The sequence below is a fragment of the Alosa pseudoharengus genome, unplaced genomic scaffold (assembly GCF_046254945.1).
Source record: "Alosa pseudoharengus isolate Yale_2024_CS ecotype anadromous, Long Island Sound unplaced genomic scaffold, YU_APseudo_1.1 YU_APseudo_1.1_scf_1, whole genome shotgun sequence".
Lineage (NCBI taxonomy): Eukaryota > Metazoa > Chordata > Actinopteri > Clupeiformes > Clupeidae > Alosa > Alosa pseudoharengus.
This window is the reverse complement of record NW_027468564.1, coordinates 57,714,851-57,739,798: the sequence shown is the minus strand read 5'-3', so window position 1 is coordinate 57,739,798 and position 24,948 is coordinate 57,714,851. Positions and strand designations below refer to the sequence as shown.

The 24,948-nt window shown below is 43.4% G+C and overlaps 4 protein-coding genes across 5 annotated transcripts; 1 reads left to right on the top strand and 3 right to left on the bottom strand.

The window, feature by feature from the left end:
- The first annotated feature begins 4,595 nt into the window (after positions 1 to 4,595).
- On the top strand, positions 4,596 to 8,509 carry LOC143115937 (sialoadhesin-like). Of its 2 annotated transcripts, XM_076277606.1 has the most exons (9): positions 4,596 to 4,662; positions 4,764 to 4,839; positions 5,834 to 6,214; positions 6,294 to 6,539; positions 6,690 to 7,028; positions 7,136 to 7,390; positions 7,682 to 7,784; positions 7,873 to 7,927; positions 8,016 to 8,509. In XM_076277606.1, exons 1-9 carry the CDS (start codon positions 4,597 to 4,599, stop codon positions 8,205 to 8,207), a joined length of 1,713 nt encoding a protein of 570 aa, XP_076133721.1. In that variant the 5' UTR covers position 4,596; the 3' UTR covers positions 8,208 to 8,509. The 2 variants fall into 2 exon arrangements, with proteins under 2 accessions (XP_076133721.1, XP_076133722.1); XM_076277607.1 differs by lacking the exons at positions 6,294 to 6,539; positions 6,690 to 7,028.
- On the bottom strand, positions 8,419 to 10,648 carry mis12 (MIS12 kinetochore complex component). The gene is made up of 2 exons (XM_076277628.1): positions 10,593 to 10,648; positions 8,419 to 9,709 (listed from the first exon to the last, which is right to left on the bottom strand). Exons 1-2 carry the CDS (start codon positions 10,615 to 10,617, stop codon positions 9,087 to 9,089), a joined length of 648 nt encoding a protein of 215 aa, XP_076133743.1. The 5' UTR covers positions 10,618 to 10,648; the 3' UTR covers positions 8,419 to 9,086.
- Positions 10,649 to 11,316: 668 nt separating this feature from the next.
- On the bottom strand, positions 11,317 to 14,658 carry fam20cl (family with sequence similarity 20 member C, like). Its single transcript, XM_076281219.1, has 10 exons — positions 14,153 to 14,658; positions 13,662 to 13,837; positions 13,162 to 13,240; positions 12,973 to 13,065; positions 12,713 to 12,828; positions 12,387 to 12,567; positions 12,010 to 12,119; positions 11,823 to 11,904; positions 11,643 to 11,702; positions 11,317 to 11,557 (listed from the first exon to the last, which is right to left on the bottom strand). The coding sequence occupies exons 1-10, from the start codon at positions 14,656 to 14,658 to the stop codon at positions 11,317 to 11,319; spliced, it is 1,644 nt and encodes a 547-aa protein (XP_076137334.1).
- Positions 14,659 to 21,262: 6,604 nt separating this feature from the next.
- On the bottom strand, positions 21,263 to 24,408 carry nptxrb (neuronal pentraxin receptor b). Its single transcript, XM_076295217.1, has 5 exons — positions 23,704 to 24,408; positions 22,679 to 22,910; positions 22,286 to 22,527; positions 21,668 to 21,847; positions 21,263 to 21,578 (listed from the first exon to the last, which is right to left on the bottom strand). Exons 1-5 carry the CDS (start codon positions 24,406 to 24,408, stop codon positions 21,345 to 21,347), a joined length of 1,593 nt encoding a protein of 530 aa, XP_076151332.1. The 3' UTR covers positions 21,263 to 21,344.
- Between the last annotated feature and the right edge of the window lie 540 nt (positions 24,409 to 24,948).

The following is a 24,948-nucleotide window of genomic DNA, read 5'->3' as shown; positions in this document are numbered from 1 at the left end:
GAGCATGAGTCAAAAAAGAAAACACAGGCACATGGCAAGACCATCATGTTAAAGACTGGACATGAGAGAAGTATTTTGTCACCCTCTTGGACCTTGGCGACACCTGAGGGGACCCCAAGGAAAACCTCTAAAGCAGCACTTGCAAATCATTTGCAGAAACTTGCATCACTATCAGATAATCTTTCAGATGAATATAATACAGCAACAATCATTGATGGAATGTCTCTGGTCCAGAAGGTCAATAACAATGTCTCAACTTATACAGACATTGCTGCTGCTATTCATAGCATGATCCGTAAAGAGGCAAAGCAGAGGCAGATAATTTTTTAGATTAAATTAGATTAGATTTATTGTTATTGTGCAGAGAACAGGTACAGAGACAACGAAATGCAGTTTGCGTCTAACCAGAAGTGCAAAGAAGCAGAAAAGTGCAATGTGATATACACAGTATAGGCAGGTGGTGCATAGACAGGACAAGAAATATAGTGCAGTGTAGACAGTACTATACAGTTGTTTTGCAGAAGGTGGTTTAGAGTAGCATAAATTAAATATAAATATGTGCAGTGTATTAGCAGTTACCTTATAAGAGCAGAATAAATATGGCTATGTACTGTAATATGAACAATGTATGAACAACATGTACAGGTATGTGCAATGTAGTGGCGGTACCATTATAGTAGTAGTAAGAACAATATAAATATATGCAGTGTATTAACAGAATATATTACAGAAAAACTGAATAAATATGGATATTTAGTATGAACCATATAGACAGATAAGTACAGTATGTACAACTATGTGCAGTGTGGTAACAGTACCATTGTAGTGCAGAAACAGTAACATTATAATAGTATTAATAATAAGTATGTGCAGGATGAAAAGCAGTAGAATATGGCTATGTACAGTATAAGTGTAATTAGAGTATGTACATTTGTAAATAAATAGATGGATGGGATAGATGGGTGAGATAGGGTAGTGCAGTTGTGGGGGGGGGCTAGGGGATGTCCGCCTCCTTGTTTTCCCTTTCAAGGTTGCCATGGTCGTGGACACCTCAACAGGCACAGGCAAGGAGGCATCAGGCGGGGGCGGGGCAGGGGGTGATGGGGGCTTAGTTTGTTGGATGTCACCGGGATGCAGAGCTAGAGTTCAGTAGGGTGACAGCCGCAGGAAAGAAGCTTCCTCTGAACCTGCTGGTTCGGATGCGGAGAGACCTGTAACGCCTCCCGGAGGGGAGTGGGGTGAACAGTCTGTGGTTGGGGTGAGAACAGTCTTTGATGATGCGCGCCTTACGCAAGCATCGCTTGCCCTGGATGGCCTCGATGGAGGGGAGTGAGGAACCGGCTCTCGATGTTGCAGCGGTAGACGTTCACCAGGATCTGAGAAGACAGATGGACCTCAGAAAAAAGAGACACTGGTGAGCCTTTTTGATCAGGGAAGAGGTGTTGAGGGTCCAAGAGAGGTCCTCAGAGATGTGGACACCCAGAAACTTGAAGCTGGTGACATGCTCCACCTCAGTCCTGTTGATGAGAATGGGTGTGTGTGTGCTAGCTTTAGACTTCCTGAAGTCCACAATGAGCTCTTTGGTCTTCTTGGTGTTGAGAGCCAGGTTGTTATCAGTGCACCACGGTGTTAGGTGCTGGACCTCCTCCCTGTAGGCCGTCTCATCGTTATTGCTGATGAGCCCAATCACTGTAGTGTCATCTGCAAACTTGACAATGGTGTTAGAGCCATGTACAGGTGTGCAGTCGTAGGTGAAGAGGGAGTAGAGGAGAGGGCTCAGCACACATCCCTGTGGTACACTGGTGTTCGATGGTTGAGGAGGTGCGATTATCTAACCTAACAGACTGAGGTCTGTTGGTTAAGAAGTCCAGAATCCATAAGTTTGGTTTTTCTTTTATCACATACATATATATTGGTAGATGTTTTTTCTTTACCTTGACATGTTTCGATGTATGCTTCCGTCTTCATCAGAAGGTCACACGGTGGAGTAGTGTGACGTGTTTTTATCAGCTGATGTTGTTACGGAGGTGTGATCCACCTGTCAGTTTTTTGACAGCAGAAGAAGTTCACAAATCCCAAAAGAATAGCGCAAAATAAGAAACAGCAGCAAGCAGGGATAGTTGGTTGTAAGGGACTGTTCGTTATTTATAAAAGGGGCCGCCGGAGGGATTTTGAGTGCTTCATAGTCCATGAGCCACAGGGGGTCGTCACTACCACTTGGGGGGGCAGATTCTCACTATATTTTTCTGAAAGCTACATATCTCTGGAGTATAAAATGGTATGATAGCAAGTTGGATCTTGTAGCTTTGTGGCTGTACAGGACTTCAAAGTTGACCTCTGATTTGAAAAAAAGGAAATTCCGCCTATTGGCTTTTTTTGTTAAAACACTCATAAGAGCACAGAAAATAATCCAAATCTTTTTTATTACTGATGCATATGTGGTGTTTGATGTTGGCATACATATTTTGACTCAACTGACAGCAGGAGGTGTGGTCCACCTGTCAAAAAACTGACAGGTGGATCACACCTCTGTAACAACATCAGCTGATAAAAATGTGTCACACTAGTCCACCGTGTGACCTTCTGATGAAGATGGAAGTATACGTTGAAACATGTCAAAGTAAAGAAATAACATCTACCAATATATGTGTATGTGATAAAAGAAAAAACAAACTTATTTATCTCAAGTGTAGACACAATGAATGCAATACAAGTAGTCCAGAATCAGGTTACAGAGGGAGGTATTGATGCCTAGTTCACTGAGTTTGGTGATCAGTTTGGAGTGGATGATGGTGTTGAACGCTGAGCTGAAGTCAATGAACAGCATTCTTACATAGGTGTCGCTATTGTCAAGGTGGGAAAGGGCAGAGTGAAGTGCCATAGAGATGGCATCCTCTGTGCTCATGTTCTGACGATAATTTCAATGAATAGATTAAAGATCCTTTGTACTCGTTTCAGCTACAATTTAAAAAAACATTTGTACTGCAGACCTATGTATGTCATCATTTAACATTAATTTCAACTCGCAATTGAAAGTAAGGAAGGTAGAATAGTAATGATCAATAAGGGCTGCATTCAGGTATTGCCATAACATGTTGCTCTGAAAACTCAAATTAGCTTTTTTTGCACATAAATCTTGAATTTTATCAACCAAAATGAAGAGCAAAATCACATAATGAGTCAAAATATGTATGCCAACATCAAACACCACATATGCATCAGTAATAAAAAGATTTGGATTATTTTCTGTGCTCTTATGAGTGTTTTAACAAAAAAAAGCCAATAGGCGGAATTTCCTTTTTTTCAAATCAGAGGTCAACTTTGAAGGCCTGTGCAGCCACAAAGCTACAAGATCCAACTTGCTATCATACCATTTTATACTCCAGAGATATGTAGCTTTCAGAAAAATATAGTGAGAATTTACCCCCCCCCCCCCCCCCCCAAGTGGTAGTGACGACCCCCTGTGGCTCATGGACTATAGAGTTAGTTGTTGAGAGAAGGATGTAGCAAAAGCTCCTTAACATTATGAACAACACCTCACATCCACTGAATGAACTACTGGTCAAACAACAGAGTGTTTTCAGCTGGAGGTTGCTCCAACTTCGCTGTAGCAAGGAGCGTTATAGAAAATCATTCCTGCCCACTGCCATAACTATTTACAACAACTCCCCTTTGTGCCGTGAGAGAAAATCTTATACTGAAAGTCAATGCAGTTTACAACATCTTTAACAGAGACTATATACAATTGTATTTATTAATTTTTTTTAACTTGTATGTATGTTTATGTGTGATATATGTTTATATTATTAATTGCTGCTGTAACACCATCATTTCCCTGTGGGGATTAATAAAGTAATCTATCTATCTATCTATCTAAAATGGATCCCAATACCCCAGTGCAGTGACGGGGACAGTAGATGCCATTCTTCGGATGAGAGATTAAAAACTGAGGTCTTGACTCACTGTGGTCATTAAAGATCCCATGACACTTATCGCAAAGACTAGTGGGTTTCCTGGTGCCGGGTGCCTTGTATTCTCTGTATGAACGATGCTATACAAATAAAGCTTATTATTATTATTATTATTATTATTATTACTATTATTATTATTATTATTATGTTTTGTTTAATGATTGCACTATTATGTGATGCCTTATTGTTTGAATCCCTTTAAATAAAGGTAACATGCTTTGCCTAATCACTCATCTTTTCATAAAGGAATGATACACATTTTACTAATTCTGCTGTAAACTTATGAGCAACAGCTATATGTGGGGATATGTCACGGCAGATTGTTTTAGTTGCACATGAAAAAACAAACCCTTATAAGGTATTTTTTTTGACGGTAAGATGCATTTATTACATTTGAAAGTAATGAATGCATTTGATTTCAATTCAATAAGGCTTCATCAACTTCCAAACAGATTGTGCTACGACTGTCTATGTTCTACAACAGGACGTGGGGTTAGAAATGGAAACTTGAACAGTTTGTCAGGATCACTTGTTTTAACACCCTCTCTTCTTGATGATGTTAAAACAGATAACAAAAAGGGAAGGAAATCCTCTGCAGAAAACTTTCTGTCCTTCACATTTTAGCATGAGCAACAGTTGGACACAAACTAGTGTTTCTCCTTGTGTAGATTATTCAAGACCTCTTTACTCAGTAAGTACACTCTGCATCTTCTTCAATGTTTTGAAAATGTGTTTACAGTATTGTGAGCACCCAAAAGAATACTCTAAACTTGTGATGGGTTTCTCTTCAAGTTGTCTGCTCGTGCTGTAAAAATGTCCCCTAAAATCCTTTGGATATTATTTGGAGGACTGATGGTTACAATCCCAGGTATGATGGCATTACATAACTGCTAAAATGTGCGCATATATGCGCATCAGAGGCGGACAGAGTACACAGCTTCATTACTTGAGTAAAAGTACAGATATCCCTTGCTAAATTTTACTCAAGTACAAGTAAAAGTACAACAGACAGATGTCTACTTAAGTAAAAGTATTTGAGTATCAAGAGTACATTTTCTAAATATTGCATTACTACTGCCACAGTGCTTACATTTATGTACAGAAACGTCCTACATGGAGTTATGAAAAATTTTAATGTTAATACCTTGGAGAATGTAAAAGGAATTAAAAGTAAAATCAAGTAATTTCCATATTTTTACCATGTTTCCAGGGATGGGCAGTATTTCTAATAAATGTATTTAAAATACGTATTTCAAATACAAAATACTATTTTGTAATTGAAACACTTGAAGCGAAAACTATCATTGTAACTTGTTCAGCAAATTGAAATAGTCTGGTGAGGTGGGGCCACGGGTTGGCACATTCCCGGCATCCAGTAACCTGCTGCGTCTTCATCCATTGTTTCGTCCATGGTTTCGTCTCTTATCTAAATCTGACCATGGAGTTGACTTTGGAGGAAAGCTGAAGGTGATTGCTGATAGGCTGTCCCAGTGGCACCTGCACAATCCAATCACGTTTGAGAGGGAAACAACAAATTGAGGGTTTCATACATTTCTCTTTTTTTAATGGGTACTCACAGTTATGGATAAAATTGTAGTGGAGTAAAGAGTACAATATTTGCCTCATAAATGTACTTGAGTAAAGTCATGAGTACTCCCCAAAAATGATACTCGAGTAAAGTACAGATCCCTCAAAATTGTACTCGAGTACTGTACTCAAGTAAATGTACTCTGTTACTGTCCGGCTCTGCATATACTATTTAAGTTTGCTTCATTTCTTCCTCATGCAACTTTTTAAATTCACTCTGAAATGTGAAATGAAATGATTTTGAATCTGTCCAATGCTACATTTAATCTCTGTAGGTTATTCTGTAAGTGATGGTCTTCAGGTCGCACGGCCACTGACTGGTGAGGTGACTTATTCCAGCCAAAGTCTGTGTGTGCTGCAGGGAGCCTCTGTGGTGCTGACCTGCTCCTACACAGCAGCCAGGAAGCAGCCAGTCTGGTCCACATTCTGGTTCAGTCCCAAACTAAGTGGTAACTGGTGGAGTGAGGAGCAGCCTGAGGACCTGCTCTTAGACCCAGAGTTTGCAGGCCATGTGGCGTACAGCAGGACAGAAGACAGAAGCTCCACTCTCACCATCACTGACCTGAGACTGAGTGATTCAGGAGTCTATCGCTGCCTGTTCACATCTGACCAAGGGACACATTCTGACTTAACCGGAGTCAATCTTACAGTCACAGGTAATTTGTGCAAATGAAATGTCCATGTCATGCTTTATATGAAATATTATTAAATTAAAGCCATTACATTTATCTACAGACCTGATGATTAAAATGGTGGGCCGTACATCAATGGACCTTTCTTGTTCTACATTGTGCAGTTTGGAGTTTAAAATGTTGGATGTTCCCTCAGAAGTAAAATTTTTATACTTCAACATATATAAAAATGGACAACATAAAAACCACACTTACCCCAAAAAACTAACATTACCTCTGAGTAGTGGTGACGGGGGAAGTTACTCTTGTACTGTTGGAGGCCTTGATGATCTCCGTTCACATGAAGTATGTAAGTTAGCTCACTTTTACTGTATGCCTTCATTAAAACACACAAGAGATATTTATGTGATTTATACGATTATGTGTTTGTTTTTTAAATGTTAGCTTAAAGGTGCGCTGCCTTTTCTATATAAACACACTTATTTTCAATGTATTTCAGGTGTGCTGGCTGATAGATGCTGGGGTGTGTCCTATTCGGACAGGAGAGTATGTGCTTTAAGAGGCTCCTCTGTCCAGCTGTTCTGCTCTTACACGTATCCCAGAGGTCACACAGTCACATCTGCATTCTGGTTTAACAAATGGGAAAAAGGAGAAAATCCAACAGATTTGCTTAGCATGGAGGATTTTGAAGATCGTGTAACCTACCTTGGAAATATGCAGGATCATTCCAACCTGACAATTCGAGATGTGAGAGAGAGAGATGCTGGAGAATATCGTTTTAGGTTTACAACAAACGACAGCTATTTTGGTAAACCAGGAGTCATCCTCAATGTGACAGGTATTACTACAAATTTGACTGTAGTTATTTTGAGATGTTGACATTATGCTCCGTACTTGTAGTCCACCATCATGGTTGCATCCTGTTTTCTGTTTGTTTGGTTCCAGGCCTGCAGGTGCGGATGAGTGCTGACCACGTAAGCGAGGGTCAGAAAGTGACCCTGACCTGCAGCACCACCTGCACTCTGAGCAACAACCCTACTTACCTCTGGTACAAGAACGCCAACCCCCTACCTCACAGACACACAACCAGGAGCAACAGGCTGTACCTGATGTCCGTCAGCAGTGAGGATGGAGGTGATTACACCTGTGCTGTTAAAGAACATGATCACCTCACCTCTTCTGCAGTCACTCTCAGCATCTGTAAGTTCTTTTCATTACTGGAACTTCTTTCTGAAACCAACAAAAAGGGTCATGCTCTTACCTGCAAAAACTACGTAGTGCAATACCAGGTGTTCAAAGTGCGCATCTGCAAAGTCAGAGACCCCATTCTAAGTATGTTTTAATCTTTTCATTTGTTTGTGTCTATTTACCTCTTTATAAAATCAATTTTGATATTCAATCAATCCTTTGAGTCATTCGATCAATTTGATCATTCAGGTATATTAGTTTCATTGTAACATAAAAATGTTCTTTGGATGTTTGATGTTTTAGCCCACAGTGGATCAGAGAATCACCCAGCTGTTTATGCCTCAGTTGGAATCCTCCTCCTCCTCCTCCTGGCTGTGTCACTGGTCTGTGGTGTTCTGTGGATGAGGTGAGAAATGTGTATTTTACCAGCAGCACACACAACAGGAGGCTTTTAACTTTGTTATAACCAGCGTGTCCCATGTGTTTGTACAAAGGAGGAGGAGAAGCAGCTCATCACAGGAAACAGAAACCACTGGAGGAAATGGCAAGGTAATCCTTTAAAATGTGTTCATCTGAGACGTTCCTATATTGTGGTGAAACCTGTAATCTTCATCCATCTTTTCTCTCTCCCACCCAGACACACCCTAGTACTGTGTGCAGCAGTGATCCAACAAAAGTAGAAGATTTGGAGGACGAGAACGATATTCAGTACTCCAGCATTCAGTTCCGTCAACCTAACAACGGAAACAACAACCTCCAGCCAGCTCAGAGAGAAGACGCAGGGGTGCTATATGCCACTGTGAAAGTCCCTTCAACTGAACTGGTCTGAACTAGTTACAGTGCAACTGCTTTTTGCTATTACATTTCACAACTAACCGCTTTTTTCCCTTCAAAGTTGTGGAGCCTGGGCTTTGGTATTATGTCATGACTCTATTACAAGACTCATTTATCCAGTTAGTTTTATATATGTAAATATAATTTTGTGGAATGTCACATTCTGGATTACTGTAATTGAGGATGATAAATGAATGACAACAAGCAAAGGTGAATAGTACTGTTTTACATCCAAACATGATTATTTTCTATTCTCTATATTCACTGTCTTCCTATGTGACAGTCTAGAAAAAATCAAGACTTGACCAATCAAGACCAATTACTCTTTGAAAGAATAAACCCTAGGAAGTCAATGTTTTAAATGCTGTATGTTTCCTATTTCCATTTGAAAATAAAGCAAAAAAAATGGCAAGATGGAGTGAATGATCTGTTCTGTCTACGTACAGTTTTTCTCCGTTGCAAGTTGTGTGTATATGTTTATGGTTATAGTGATTGGTAAAAATATATAATTACATTTTATAACCACATTTAAACAGCTATTTTTAATGTCAATGTAATGTTTATTGATGTAATTGTAAGTTGTCTGTGACAAAACGTTTGCTAAGAACCATAAACATATATTTCCAATGCAAACTTATTATATGACAGAACAGTTTGACCAGTTTTCAGCTGGGAAGGTTAAGTTTGCACTTAAAATATACACTGAGCACTCTTTTTGTGCATTCATTGTTTTTTTTAAAGTGTTAAAATCAGCCATGTCAGCCAAGCTGCATTTAGACTATAGTTCCATTGTTCCAAAATCCAACAAGACAGGCTTTGTACACAGTTTTCTGGGAATATTTACATAAAATATACATCTTCACTGAAAACAGCATCAGAGTTCGTCCAGATCTCTACTCTTCATCAGGATCTTGGCCTTGACATCTTGCAGGTGCCTCACTGTCTCCACCAGCGGGGCGAAGTTGTCCTGGACAAGACCCTCTTGTCTGCCGCAGGTGCGCAACTCTCCGACCCAGCTCAGGATGCCGCCCAGGTGCTCCTGCACCTCCTTCTGTTCTCCCAGCTCTGCCAGTAAGGCCTGCTTGGCACACACCTCTGCCTGATAGGCCTGGTGGAGCTCCGCCAGCGAGCGCTCCATCCTCATCAGCTCCTCCGACCCCTGTGGGTACTTCCTGTGGGACTCGTCCTCTGGCAACAGGACGTTGGGGGGCACAGAGAGGATGTTGTCCACCAGGAGCGTCTCCATGCGACTGGACAGCAGCTCAAAGCGCTCCTGTAGGAACTGGAGCAGCTTTTGGCTGCATTGCTGCATCTTGACACACAGCTCCTCTGGTGGCTCCTGCCCCGCAGGGCTGAGCTTGCGCTTGAACACAGACTCCACCACCAGCATGAGCTCGTACAGGCTGTCGTGGAAGGCACTGTAGATCCTCAGCATGCACGTCTGAGGAGTGAAGCCAAAGAACTGCGCCTCATACAGCTTCAGAGAATCTGGTGCCACTGCAACAGAAGACACAGAGTGCACAATACTTACAACTACAGTATGGTCAATGAGAGGTTCAATTGCAAGATCAGTGAATATTATTTTACTCTACATGAATTATATATCTGTATATTATCCTGTGCATGCACCACCTGTCTATACTTCACATGTCACATCTGTTTTTTGCACTTCTGGTTAGACGCAAACTGCATTTTGTTGTCTTTGTACTTGTAATGACAAAGTTGAATCTAATCTAATCTTATCTAATTATATGACACAGCTGAGCTGTTAGATGACTGACATGAGCATTTGTTGCCAAATGTTGCCTAGTTTGAGCCCTCAAGAAAACACACTGGCAAGTGATTCAGGTAAATCAGACTTCTTCACTGGGATTAAGTTAAGAATATTTTACATATCCAACAACACTTGCGATGACAGATGAATTTCAATTCAGACTTCAGACTTCTTGGTGCCAAGTCTGAGTACATTTGTAACACCAAGATGTGCTTCATTACAACATAATATGCGAGAACAGAAGTGTTCTTTTGTTTTGTGTGGAAACCGCTTGTCACAACTTTGTACTGTCACCCCTTTTTTGTACCCTGAGGAACACGTCAGCGGTCACTTTATCAAAATATCTCACAATAAACAGTCTGCTCGCGCCTGTTAAATTGTGGTTGCAAATTAGCTCTTTATGTTTGCAAACTAGCTTACGTTATAGGTTGCAAATAAAAAAACAACTATAGCGATCTGCGGTTCTAATTAGAGGCGAGCATTTAGTCAAGATTAATGACAAACTGAACACATTTATTTCTAAATGTTAAGTTTTTCTTCTGTCGATTTATAAAAAATAAATGACGGATCGTGGCGGCTAAAGTAAGTTTTAAAAAGACTTCCTACCGATTTTCTCTGCTGCTTCGTCCATTTTTCCAAAGTACCCGCGCTCTGTAACCTTGCTTCGCTAACGTTTATCGTAGCGTAGTACCTCGAGGCTTTACCACATTACCGCCATCTAAAGTCGTGGAGGCGAATAGCCTACTTACTACGGTGCGGCATATTCATACTAAAATCCAAGCTAAAATCAGTGGAGGCTAACACCTGTCCTATAACACCTGTCCTATAGGATATTGGTTGGTCCAAAACATTTGAAAGGGATTAGATAATAAAAAAATAATATATTTAATATATATAATAACTATTTCAATATTAACCCTTGTCAGGTTGCGTAACCGTTACGCTACCCCACTACCGCCACAAGGTGTTCATATGCTACTCAGCAAATTTCCGGGTCTGGTGGACAAACCATATTATCAGAGAATGTAGACGGGCTCTGATATTATTAAGCTTTTAAATCAATACAGCCATAACATTTATGTAAAAATACTTTAGCTCAATTACCTATAGTATAGACATAATTTATATGTCTATTATATTATATATTTTCCATTTAGGCCTACCCCTGTGAGATCACATTTATGATCATATGAAGGTTTGTATGATTGTATACCAAGTTCAATAGACAGACTTTTGTTGTTGGTTTGGTATGCATAATTACGCTGCGGTTGCCAGTGTAGAATAAATAAAGTTTAATTATTTTAGGGTAATCACAAGCTCATACACGTCATTATAATACAAGATAGTCAGGGATGTCATTGTAGATAACATTGCTGTATTGCTCCTGGCAATGTCCAACAACTTTGAGGACTCTTGCTAAACGGCGGTCCAAGGCTACAAGGTGTGGCTCAGACAGAAGAGGAGCTACAGCGGTCAGAGGGTCCTGTGAGAGTGACGCCCTCATGACATCACTGAGGCGGTACTGAGGCAGGGCCAGGAGCTGCAGCTTCATCAGAGTGGAGCGGCGGACCCTGTAAGGAGGTAAGAGACAGTCAAGGGAGGTTTGGCTTCTCAGCTGCTGATTCCGCTTTGCCTTTATAGCCACCAGGGGTTTACCTGCAACACTGCTCCAGGGGTGCTAATATAGAGGGTTCATCTTTGGAGAAACGACCAAACCTGTATGACATGGAGAGCGTCAGTACTACACACACACACACACACACACACACACACACACACACACACACACACACACACACACACACACACACACACACACAGGTTGTGAACACTTACGCTCTCCCATTGTCTAAGTGTATGAGGAAGGTGTCATTGCCAAACTTCTCAAATGTTTCGTAATGATGTCTGTCCATGTTACCTAACATGAAAAAAATCAGTCAAGATTAAATTCATGAAAATATGACAGCCATCAATTATACAAGCTCCTTCTGAAGCTGTGATGGTGGTGGTGACATGGACTAACTCATGAGAAAGTCCAGGATGGCCATGTCAATGACGTCTACTAGCCGTGTTCCTTGGTTGTATGGTGGGGTCTTTTTCACGGTATCACAGTAATTTTTCTCTGTCTCCCACCTATGATACAAGAAAACATTTTACATTAGTATTCAGTATTTCAATCCTCTCTGTTTTAGATCTGAGAAGGTCAACTAACTGTACTAGTTTACAATTTCTCTGTTCAAACATGATAACTTATGATTATGAACTAAGAGCACAGTACTGTGCACTACACACTGCATACAAAGCTAGTAGTGTAGAGTGCAGAGATCACCCACTGTGCCACAGTCTATGCACTACACACTGCATACAAAGCTAGTAGTGTAGAGTGCAGAGATCACCCACTGTGCCCGTTTACTGCGGCTGTAGGAACGCCTCCATGGGCTTCTCCAGGAGCGGCGCGGAGCCAAGGAGAGGTCAGGCAGCATGGTGGCCATCGAGGCCTCCAGAGCACGAGGGCGGCCACACACGGCGTGCTCCGTGGAGCAGTAGTATGAGCACTGACCATAGAAACACGTGTTACCCACTACAGAGGGGGACATGTGAGAGAGGGGGGGATACCGTCATGCTTATCATTAATAAAATGTGTACATGGTCACACATCTAAAGCTATGATGGGCATACTCATAGTTTAAAGTTTGTCCAATTCGCCGAATAAATTAAACACATACCTGGTGAATTAAAGAAGGTTTTTGCCAGTTTTCTGTCAGTGGTTATGTCTTTGATTTCTGTAATCACATCAACTAGCCTGCCAACAGCAGGTGGGACTCTACGGAACCCCAAAATCCTAGTCAAAGTAAAGAAACAAATTGTTACATGCTATTAAACACTGCTTTATTCTTACTGTGAAATACAAAAAAGTCCTCAAAAATATGTGATGGTGGTTTAAACCATCTACCTAGATGATATACACCAATGGTTTAAACCATACCTATCTAGATGATATGCACCAATTTCAGCATTGTGTCTTTCGAAGTCAGAGAAGTAATACAGATTGTAATTTGTTTCATCATCACGGTCTTGTCTGCAAAAGAGCAGAGTGGATTCAGAGCTGAACTCTCAAACAGATTGAATATGAAGACAGTCACCAAAGTGCTTCATGTGTCAATTACCGACTCACTTCATGGGCTTGAAGAGCGACTGCCCGTAATTAGGAAATGACATCACCAACTTGAGCTGAGTGCCTCCGGTCTTCTGCACTAAAGAGCACACACACTGTCACCATGGAAACTACAATGATCATAGGATGCAGATATGGCAAGAGAATTCAGAATTTCATCACAGACCATTGCAGACCATAATAACCTTAACGAGGGTAGCATACAGCATACCAGTACATATGTGAAGGTACATGACAAAATAACATGTGAAAATTGAGTAAGAGAATGAGATGAACACCCTGTAGTACCTCAGCACTTCCCTATTCTCTTCAGCAGAGGGACCTCTAGTGGCTGCTGATTGTCATGACATGAAATGCCAACTAGAGCAGGACGTGTAAACAGAGCAGGAGCATCGCTGGACACAGTAACTCTACTGGGGAAGATCCCTCCATTACTCAAATCACACTCTTTTGCTCTGGACTGCTAGTTGACATTGGGTTTCCGTAGTGCTCGTTCTTACCCGCACTGACAATCTTGTGGGAAGTCAGCTGCTCCTCCAGCTGACGCAGATTGGGATCATTAGGGTCATACAGCTGCCAGCGCGTGATGCCCAGGTGGAAGCGTAGCCAGGGCGGGTGAGTCTCGATGTCATTGTTCAGGTGAACTGCATCGTATCCCTCCTCACTGGCGCTCAACCTGAGGGAGAGAGAAGCACAGAGAGGGACGGCCATGTGGGATTGTGTGGAGTATTCAGGCCTGAGGCAATAACTTGTCCTTACAGTACATACTGTAGCACATTTAGTACACTTTAGTACACTATGCAATGTCCAAAACGAGGTGATATTCATAGTGTCATTGTTTCTACACACTTTCTGTATTGTAGATGTGTGTGTGTGTGTGCGTGTGTGTGTGTGTGTGTGTGTGTGTGCGTGCGTGCGCATGTGTGTGTGTGTCTGTGTGTCTGTCTGTGTCTGTGTGTGTGTGTGTGTGTGTGTGTGTGTTGTGCCTCACCAATGAGGACTCTCCAGCTCATTCTCCTTAACCTTTGGCTTCACTCGGAGCAGCCAGTCGTCCTCCTGGAGAGGTGGTCCAGGGGGCTTGTAGAGCGGGTGCTGGAACAGAGCCTCAAGCTTAGTGAGGTTAGGCTTCAAAGGCTGAGCGGAGCTCACAGGTCTCGCTCTGGCCATCTCACCGAGGGGCTCGACCATTCCACTCTGCTTTAGCGCTGAGCTCTCTTCCCTCTTCTGAGCGACCACTTGGTGGTCTCCGCCAACATCCATGGAGGAGACGGGAGGCTGTCTCAGGCCAGAGGAGGCCTCCCTGTGGCTGTCCGTACGTGGAGCAGCGTTGGGGTCGGCGAGGGCCCTGATGGTCTCGCTGGGGAGCTGGGAGCGAGGCTCACACGGAGTCTGGTACACGGAGAGGGTGAGCATCACCAGCAGGAGGTGAAGCAGCACAGACAGGCAGGCCAGCCCCAGGCACAGCGTCCGCACACGGCCACGTGTGCACCAGCGCATCACACTGACCACAGATCAGACAGGCAGAGGCACTGAGTACAGACCCAAAGCATCACACTGACCACAGATCAGACAGGCAGAGGCACTGAGTACAGACCCAAAGCATCACACTGACCACAGATCAGACAGGCAGAGGCACTGAGTACAGACCCAAAGGCACCAATGTGGGGTATGCCACCTTTTTTGATTACTTATCTGTGATATGATTTGACAAAGCACTTTTCACAATATTATGACAAACATTTTTCACAATTATGGAGAGCTATAGAAATGTGTTACCTCTGAAGTTTATCAATCCTTATTTGAACAGAAGTCATTCTTTGACTTTGCACGTTTTAGGGAGTCAAAAACGCTGTGCAAATGAAATCTCAAGCAAAAACACCTACTTACACACTCCTCTACAAGATGAAATGATTCAAATGACTCCTTCCCAGTGCCTGTCCACAGCGAGACTGGACAGCTTGCACTGTGTGCCTTTATTTTTTTATGTTTGTTTGCCCTCTTTCACTATTTTTGAACCTGAACATGACAATGGGAGAGTTGCCAGGTTGAGGTGCTCTGAATGACTAGAAAAATCAATGTTTCTCTCTCCCTCACTCTCTCTCTCCCTCTCTCTCTCTCTCTCTCTCTCTCTCTCTACAGTGTATCTCTCCAAGAAAGAATACATGGGAAACAGACAGATTGAGCTTTCAGACACATTCTTGAGGTTTGACTGACAAGATGTTGGATCATGGGCAGTAAGATCCAGTGAACAACAACAACAAGCATAAACATAATGTGTTCATGAGTGTCTGGATATTTGTCATTTGTGTGCATCAGAATGTGAAGTACACTATATGTTTTCACGAATGCAAAGATGACACCACCCTGAAAACCAACAGGTTTCTCACGCATAACATTCTAGTTTTGCTTTGTGACTGAAAACCAGCCAATCGATGGCAGGGTCACAAATGCAGTTCACATTGGGGAACCTCGTGTGCACCTCATCTATGGTAAAGGAGCAACAGAGTTATTATCTAAACACTTCTTTCCTTGCACTGCCCCATAAAATGAGTGTTCTATCTGGTGATATCTTCATCATGATGCACAGGAATCAGAAATATAATATTTTTTCCATTATACTCACACACCCCTCACAAACAGCTTGGAGACAATGAATCATGATGAGCTATGATAGATCTCTCTCTCCCTCCCTCCCTCTTTCTCTCTCCCTCTCTCTGTCTCTAACATACACACACACACACACATGCTCACACACACATTCTTTGTCTCTATCTTCATTGATTTCATTGGTTAATCAATTTCATTTGTCCTTATTATGGATTTCAGAGCTCAACACATTTTGGTGGTACACACAAGCCTTGGATGTTTTAATCACAATATTCACAGTTTTGCTGCACTGGACAGTTAGTGGTGATGAGAATGTATTTCCTCTACGCCATCTTACTGACGCACTCTTGAGAGGACGTCTGTGTTGGCTTCCTATGTGCTTGGGTCTGTGTGTTTTCTGAAGCAGAGCCGTAGTTCAGTGCTGGACTGTATGAGAGTTTGGCTTTATGAATATTTTACAGCGCCGCCCAGATAAAGGACCAGAATATGCAAGTTTAAAGAGCTTCAAAGATAAATAAAGCATGTACTCAGAGTAGAGCCCACACAAATGTTTAGGACAAAACGCATGCAGTCAGGTCACTGTTGAGAGTTGACAGTGATGTGGAGTGGGCAGAGATGAGTACACAAAGAACAGAGAGAGAGAGAGACAGATAGAGAGAGAGAGAGAGAGAGAGAGAGAGAGAGAGAGAGAGAGAGAGGAGACGGGTTAAAGTGACCTGACCAAAGGTCAAATCGAATCTGTCTCCTACGTTACCCAACTTTCATTGCCATATTACAACACTTTCCCTCTGTGAGTGTGTGTGTGTGTGCGTGTGTGCGTGTGCGTGTGTGTGTGTGTGTGTGTGTGGGTGTTTGTGTGTGTGTGTGTGTGTGTGTGTGTGTGTGCCCAGAGGTAAAGTCGTGATGAAAGACAGGAGGAGGAGAGTGGGAGTGAAGAGGAGAACAGACAGATGAGATGAGAAGAGAAGAGAGACAGACAGGGCAGCAGATGGGCTGGCAGCAGTGAGGAAGGACCACCACCACCATCACAACATGTCTGATGAGGAAGGACCACCACCACCATCACAACATCTAATAAAAAGACACAAACCTTGATTGCCATACACACACATAGAGATAGACACACACTAACACACACAGACAGATAGACAGGCAGACACACTAACACACACACCACACATGGCCACACACACACACCACACCACACCACACCACGACACACACACACACACACACACACACATACACATTTCAACATGTCTTGTAGCACTTTAATCACTTGATCAAATTAATATAGCTTGAAAATGTCTGCTGTAATAATGGAGTGCAAACCTAACTTGACCTTCTTCAGAGCACATTATATGAGCTGCTCTAGTACTCCATCTAGTCTTAGGTGGTGTGCACAGCAGCCGGCTCTACTGATGGTCAGAGGTGTCAGTCTGGTGTGCTACAGATGCATGCTGTCCTTGTTTATCCAGAAGAGCATCTGTATTAACCAGCTGCATACTGCAGGGCCAGATGATGAGGTTTGTGCTGCAGCAGATGGTCCTCACGCTCTGGGATTTTGCTCTCTCTGGATTCTCCATTCCCTCCCATCACGTCCCCCTCCTCTCCTGTGCCAGTGGTGGATTCCTCTGTGACCCACATTACGCTGTAGCCACATCTGGCTGTGCGCAATCCCCCAGGTGATCCCACTCCTGCTTCATGTATCCAGCACGGAAAACGGGGACCTGGCCGCACATCTGTTGTTTGTTGCGTTGTGGATTTATCATTAAAGCAACACACATTTGAACGCTATTCTTTTCTTTTAGTGTTAAATTCTTCTTTATTCAATTATAACTTCACATTTTTTTGGTTACCGTAAAATGAATACAATGATTACCTATGACCTGCAGTTGTGAGTGATCATCTATTCAATATGCATCATAACTTCACTGGTACAGGATGGGAAGCTCCTTTTACTTCCATAGAAGTGACTCGGTGCATTGCTGTATTGCATATGGATTCATTTGTTAAAAGACAAAGCTCTGATTCTAGATTCAAGGATTAGGGGGGGATTATCAATTCCTAGATAGATAGACAAACAGGCCACGGCGGGAAGGTATAATCTGGCTCTCCCGCTCAACCCTTGAGCTGGCTGTTGTAGAGGTCTGCTTGTGTGTGTGTGTTCCAAAGTTGAACTATTGGAGGCGGAGGACATTCCCTCCTCCTTATGAAAAGGCACAGAATTCAGATTCAGAAACAGGAATTCTTTTCCCTCACAGTTAGTCTTTTAGACACCTGCAGAAACCAAGAGACCAAGAGGTCAGTTCTTTGAGTTAATCCCCTAGAAGTGACAGAATGAAGTAATACTGTAAGAAGCTGAAAAGATTGGAAATGGGAAAAGATGTGACCAGAGGTCACGGCCCCTCTACTCTGTGCAGTGACCATTGCATTCAAGTATGTAGAGTAGAGTGGATTTTTCCCCCTGAAAAGCAGCCAACCATGCAGTGACAGACTGTGTCAGCAGGGGACCTGCTAGCCAAAGGATGAATAGATTTCTGGCTTTGTTCGGATAAACAAGCAGATGCCCAAAACAGACTAGGGAAAGATGAGCAGATATTTGCACTGAAACACTGCAACACTGACACACAAAGCAAGTGTGATTGTTTATAATATTGTGGACCTTCATTGAATAGAATAACTTTACATGTAACTGTGTTATACTGCACATAAAGCCAGTTGGTAGTGGAAACGTCTTGACAAAGAGAGAGAGAGAGAGAGAGAGAGAGAGAGAGAGAGAGAGAGAGAGAGAGAGAGAGAGAGAGAGAGCGCGAGTATGAGTGTGTGTGTGATGTTCTAAGGACAACACTACTCTCATTTGAGTATATGTCTGTGCCTGCGTGTGTTTTTGTGTGTGATTGTGACAGAGAGCGTGCGAGAGGGAAGAGTGTTGTGTATGAATATTAATGGTGTAGCCCCAGTGAGCGCACAGAGGAAGAGATTGCAGGGGGGCAGACCCTGAGTGAGTGGTAATTAAGATTGCTCAATAATTCAGTGAGAGACAGAGAGGGGCCTGACTGTGTGACTCAACAGCGTTTCTCATCAACACAAATAAGACCGGACGGTTCTTAGACTGATTTGTGAACACCACATGGGAAAGGCACAGCTCAGGAACACACAGTGATCTAGCACAGGGGTTCCCAAACTTTTCCACGACAAGCCCCCCCAAATACCACTGGGTTCTGGCCAAGGACCCCGTGATGTGTTATTAAACCCATCGAGAATACAGCAAATGTAAAAATACATTAAGCTAATCCTAATAATTATTTTAGTCACAAACACTTCGCGATGGAGCATACAGTGTGTAAAAATTGTATTTGGGGCTCTCTGCTATATGAGAGCTATCACTCATTATTCCCAGTCATTATCATGGAAAATATAATGTTCAGATATGCGACACATTATTATAATGGCATTGTATAACAACCCTCATAGTAATAGGTACATTTTAAAAATTTCAAATTAATTTATTTGTTGCTTTTATTTTTCCTTCCAACTTGCTGAGGCCCCCCTGGCACCCACTTTGAAAACCACTGATCTAGCATGTAGGCTACATTTGGATGTTCCAGGTTAGCCTGACTGTAAGTAGAATGCTCTGAAGTATGTGTCTGCTGCGCTAAGGTGACAGTCAGCTCTGGGTTTAGCCCCAACTAATCTGCATAATCCAACTATTAGGCCAAATACATCGGCCTGAGCCCCACAACTCATGCACAATCCATGGACACAAGGAGATTATCCCAACCTCTGGCTTACTCTCTCCCTCTTCCTACAGGTCAGATTTTTAACACCCCCCCCCCCCCCCCAAAAAAAAAAAAACAGTAGCCATGAAAGGGACTCTAGATAGCTAACAAGGCTGCTAATTTTCAACCAAGTGAGAGTGTCTGGATTTGTGGATCATAACTACTTTGAGATGTTTGGACAATACTGTGCAAAGCATTTGAAATAGTGAGATAGGCCTATTAAGCTTCCTTATGAGAGTTTTAGAAATTCTTTCACAAGACACCAAGCGAGCAGTTTCTAAAGCTGACTCCATCTGCTTCATCTGAGATCTTACCATGAGATGCATTGCTGTCAAAAGCATGCGAGTTGGCAGCCTTACTGGATGCCTTGTTGGATGTTTTGATGAATCCATTTGAAATCCCTTTGTCCGTCTCTGTTGCTTAGCAACAATACTGAAAGGGCATTTTCAAACATTTCCGACAAGTCTGAACATGAACATTATCTGGATGTAGAAGCAGACAGACATTTTTGGTAATTTTATTTCTTTTTTATCCACAGTTTACAATTTTATCGAAGATCCATGGAGGTGCAACTGAACAAGCTCAACAATGACATCACATGTTATCAACACCATGACCCATAGCGATAGAAAAAAGAAAATCAAAGATTTTGGGCTATTTTCAGGCACTTTACAACCATTCGTAATATAATTTGTGAGGCATGGCTGAGAGTTAGCAGCCAAAACATCGTTAAATACACACGTGTAAGGGCTTAGTCTCCTTTCACACACTTTTCTTTTCATTCTTATTGTTTGTACATTCAAGGTAATAAATACAATTTGGCTTTTGCTGGGGACTAACCGAAGGTAATGGATGGCTGATTGATGAGATTAGGTGGAATCATCCATGTGTACTGAGGGCCTGTTGATAAGCCTGCATTACCTTAGATAACAAACATGTACGTACATTGATTTGTTCTGAGTGCCATTCGGTTACGTAACATTACCAGCACAATCGGCATGTTCCCGGGCATACCCAGGACCTATAGAGGGCGGCTCATTACAAGTTTATTACAACACTGCCCAAGCTTGCTTACTGTTGGAATAACCTTGACCTAATCACAACACATCACAGCCACATTATCTGCAAACCAGCGAGTACAACCAACACAAGCTTGTGAGACTGTGACAGAAGCTTTACACATACAGATGCACATTATAATACGGTGCTCAAACCAGTTATGGCAATGACCTATGGTTAAATATGAGTTGAGACACACACGTACACACAGGCACACGCAAGCACGCACACATTCATACACACACACACACACACACACACACACACACACACACACACACACACACACACACAAACACACACACACATTTTGATTTCCATTATTTTGCTGTGTATGCAAAAAACGCACTGTAGCAACACTTAAAATGGCAACTATCACACAGGAAACCTGTAGAGAACAGTACAAGCAGCAGACTAGATGAACCTTCTCAGTGCTCAGCAGCCCAGACCTGCCCGTCCCCCTCGCCAACGCTCCAGAGCCCTCGCTAAACGCCAACGCACTGAGTAATTACACCAAGCTGCGACCAGGCTTCACCCATCACCCTTTAAAACACCACTAGGGTGAGATGACTACTCTGTACATCAGTATGACTGTGCTAGAAAGACTGTCAGTGTGGAGACTGAGATACGACACACAGCAATGCTCTCGTAAGGTCATTACCAGTTGTTGGTCTACTGTGGTGAATATCAAAACATCTTCCCAGCACCCGCCCACCCCCATGGGGCCTCCCCTTCCTACTGCTGTGGCCCTGAGCCTCGGGCACAGGGGTCCACTGGCTCTTTGGTGGCTCCTCCGAAAGCGTCAACGTCTCGGTCTGTCCACGGGGACACGTTTCCGAGCTTGGCTGTGCCACTGCAGCTGGCCAGGCTGGACACCTCTGCGGGGGTCAGCACTCGGTCCCACAGGTTGAACTTGGACAGTTCCCCGACCAGCGCCTGAGAAGCATCGAACCGGCCACCAAGGGTATCCTACAAACAGAACATTTGGTTACAACTATTGCAGCAGTTCATTGTAATAAACATCACACAATAAATCCTCTTATTCTAAAGGCACGTACCTGCTCCTGCCCCAAGATGAGAACACCCCCAGGTCTGATAGGATGCCAGGCAGCTAGACCTTCACCCTGGCCCTTCAGCTTGCCTCCTTGGTAGGCCCGCCACACGCCATCCCGTAATGTCCAGCTGATACAGATGTGCTGCCAGAGGCCTACAGGGAGGGACAGGGGCAGCTGTGCCACCTGTGGAGGAGAAGACAGAGAAGCCTGAGACATACAGTACTTGGGAAGTGTCATTGTGTGAGCCACATGGGAAAACAGCTGAGCCAGCTATGGCAACCACGTCACAGCTCCAAAAGAGGGTGAGCTCAGCCAGTATGGAGGATACAGTCTACTCTTAGCACTCCATGCAGTGTTGTTTAGAAACATTTCACTCAAATTCACTGAGTAAATAGTCCAAGATTGTCTGAGGAATTTATATAATAAACATTCTTGCTGCTGCAATGATTCTTGAGCCTCGCAACCTTGATATGAAACAATGTTTGTTTCTTCAATGGGTTTTCTGCTAGACGCACACAAGTGTTCCGGTACACTGATAGCTGGTAAACTGATATCTGGTTCCCTTTACACCAACCCTATATGTGTTCATGAGACGCCTGCCGGCCTGGCGGCTAATCTTACCTTGTCGTTGATGAGCAGCTCGACAGGGTTGTGGATCCCTTGGAGCAACACCAGCTCGTTGGGCTGTTCTGGGACGGCGTAGGAGAAAGGAGTGCCGATGCCCCCCTCTGTGTGCTTCAGCCACATGCAGGCTGTGAATGCGTACATCTCAGGAATGACCTTTCTGACCATCCCATACATGTAGTTGGTACGTACTGGGAATGACAGCTTATAGCCCTCTGGGTAGCTGTAGTCTGTAAGACCTACAAGACATTGGGAGGGCGAATTCAATGAAAACTGAAATCAGCAAGCGTGTCATGTTCCTATTTATGGTTTCCATACTATCATCTCTTCAAACAGAACTCTACCAGTTTCCCTCTTGTGTCACAAGTGAATCATGAGGCGTTCTCTTACTCTGCTCCAGCTCGGCGATGCGGTTGTGGAGGGTGTTCAGTCCCTCGTCAATCTCCTTGTGGTGGCCCTGGGTCTCCTTTCGCAAGGCCTTCCTCTCCTTCTCCAGGAGCTCCATCTTCTTCTCCAGCTCCCCCTCCAGGTCCTCCACACGCCAGCTGGGCTTGCCGCTGGCCTTGATGAAGCCCTTGGTGCCCACGTCTGTGTGATTCTGGACCGCTGGCCCTATTTCTGCCTGCTCCACAGATGGAGGTAGACACAAAAGGAAAAGAAGAAGGATCAATAAATGTATTTTGGATCTGTGTGGAATACTGCAGCTGCAGCTGTGTGCATGAGGTGCTCCTCTCTCTCTTTTACGCTCTCTGCCTCTCCTCTTCTCTACACTCCATTCTACAAAACACAATCTCCACTTTGTAAAAAAAACAAAAAAACACCAGCCATGATGATGACAGCAAAGGCTTTGCTTACGCCAGTGCTAAGAATCCATGCTCTGACCTGCTCAGAATTTTTTCAAGGTCTCCTCCATTCGTCCCCTCATCTTTTATTTATGTGCTGAGCGGATGTGTGTGGAGGGGTGGGAGGTTGGGGGCAGCAGGTGCACGATCTCCCCCAATGAGGGATGATGGGAGAAGAGGGCAGAGAGCAGTGAAAGGGCAAGTTGTCTCACTCACACAGAGCAGTCAGTATCAATGCCCAGAAGGTACTGATTTTGAAGGAATTTGTTCCATGTTTTCTTTTGGCTGTAAGGGATATTTAAGTCCTTTTCAGTTTGAGGGAAGGTTTAGGATACAGTTTTGTAAGACTTTCCATTTTTGTTTTGTAAGCTCTTTCAATGTCAAGTGAAAACATATTCTACTAGTCTCTAAAGAGAGGTTCACCACACCACATGTCGTTATCTAAACCATACAAATAATTGATAACTGATAATTGCGTAACGACTTTCACATGTCAAATAGTGGACTGATTCACATCCTTGTGAAAGTGACAGTAGGCCTACAAAGAAACCAACTGAAAGTAGCCGCGCTTACCTCGAGCTTTTCAATGCGGTCTTTTAGCTGGAGAATGGCTTTCTCCAGTTCCTCTACAGCCCGGGCGGTTTGCAGTTGTGCTGCAGCCGATGCGCTCACGTCATCCCCGGCCATCAAGCGGCGGTTACCCGCCCAAACCCCCACGCTCCTCTCGGAGATGCTGCTGTCCTCCAGTCCACTTTCGCATTCTGAAAGCTTTCCAGTCAATTCCCCTATGGTTCTCTGGTCACTTTCTATCAGATCATTTTGCTGCATGACAGTTTGCCGTAGCTCTTCAGCAGTGGTTCTGAGATAGTTCCACTCGACATCTGCGTAAGGGTCGTCGGCTTGGTGGTTAAAGCCTTTCGATTTACAATCTCCGACTGGAATTGGTGTACAAATAAGCCGACTGAAGGTAAATTGTTTGCGGTTCTCACCAGTCACCTCTCCAGGGCTAAGCTCGTTCAGTGTAGGAACCTCCATACCAAGGCCCAGGCCCCCTCCTTCGTATGATTCAGAACCGTGGAGAGCTCCCAGAGGGCCCGCATGCGCCACGGAACCAGGGGAGAGTGGCTGTAAAAGAGATTCCGTGGACAAAGATCGATTGTCAGATAGAGCTTGAGGTGCAGCAGGCGACGAACGTGAGTAAACACCTGCAATTATACAAATGGCTGCGCCGAGAAAGGCCAGAACCCCGGCAGCCACCAGGACAACAACGAACTTCATCTTAGCCAAAAAATCCAAACAAAAATCCTCAAACCAGTCAGCGTCCCTTGTGTTCTAGTAATTTCGCGTTATCAGATAGGCAACCCGAATTCTATAGGCAATCGACGAATGAAGGCAAACACTTAATTGTAAAATGAACGCATTTAGCTCAAGACCTGTAGTGTCCAGACGCTTTCCTCGGATGGGTGCTTAGTCTCCTTCTGTGCGTTGCTAAGATGATCTCAGTAGTTACTATGGGGACTGTGAGGGTAGGCGGAGAGATGAGTACAAAGAGGAGAGAGGCTGGATGCGTCAGCCAGCAGTGAACACCACGGCAAGGATGTGAGGGGGGTGAGGGGCCAGTCAGACACGCAAGCTTCCATTAAAAGCTGATTTTGTGACCTGAGTTTTATTTATTGTCAATAAAGAATTATAAACTGAGACAGGCTACAGTGTAAGCCTGCCATATGAAAGTGTCCATATTTTGGCACGAAATATTGTCAAAACATAGCGTAGGCTACAAACATGGTTTGTTTACATATAAAGATACATAGCCTACTT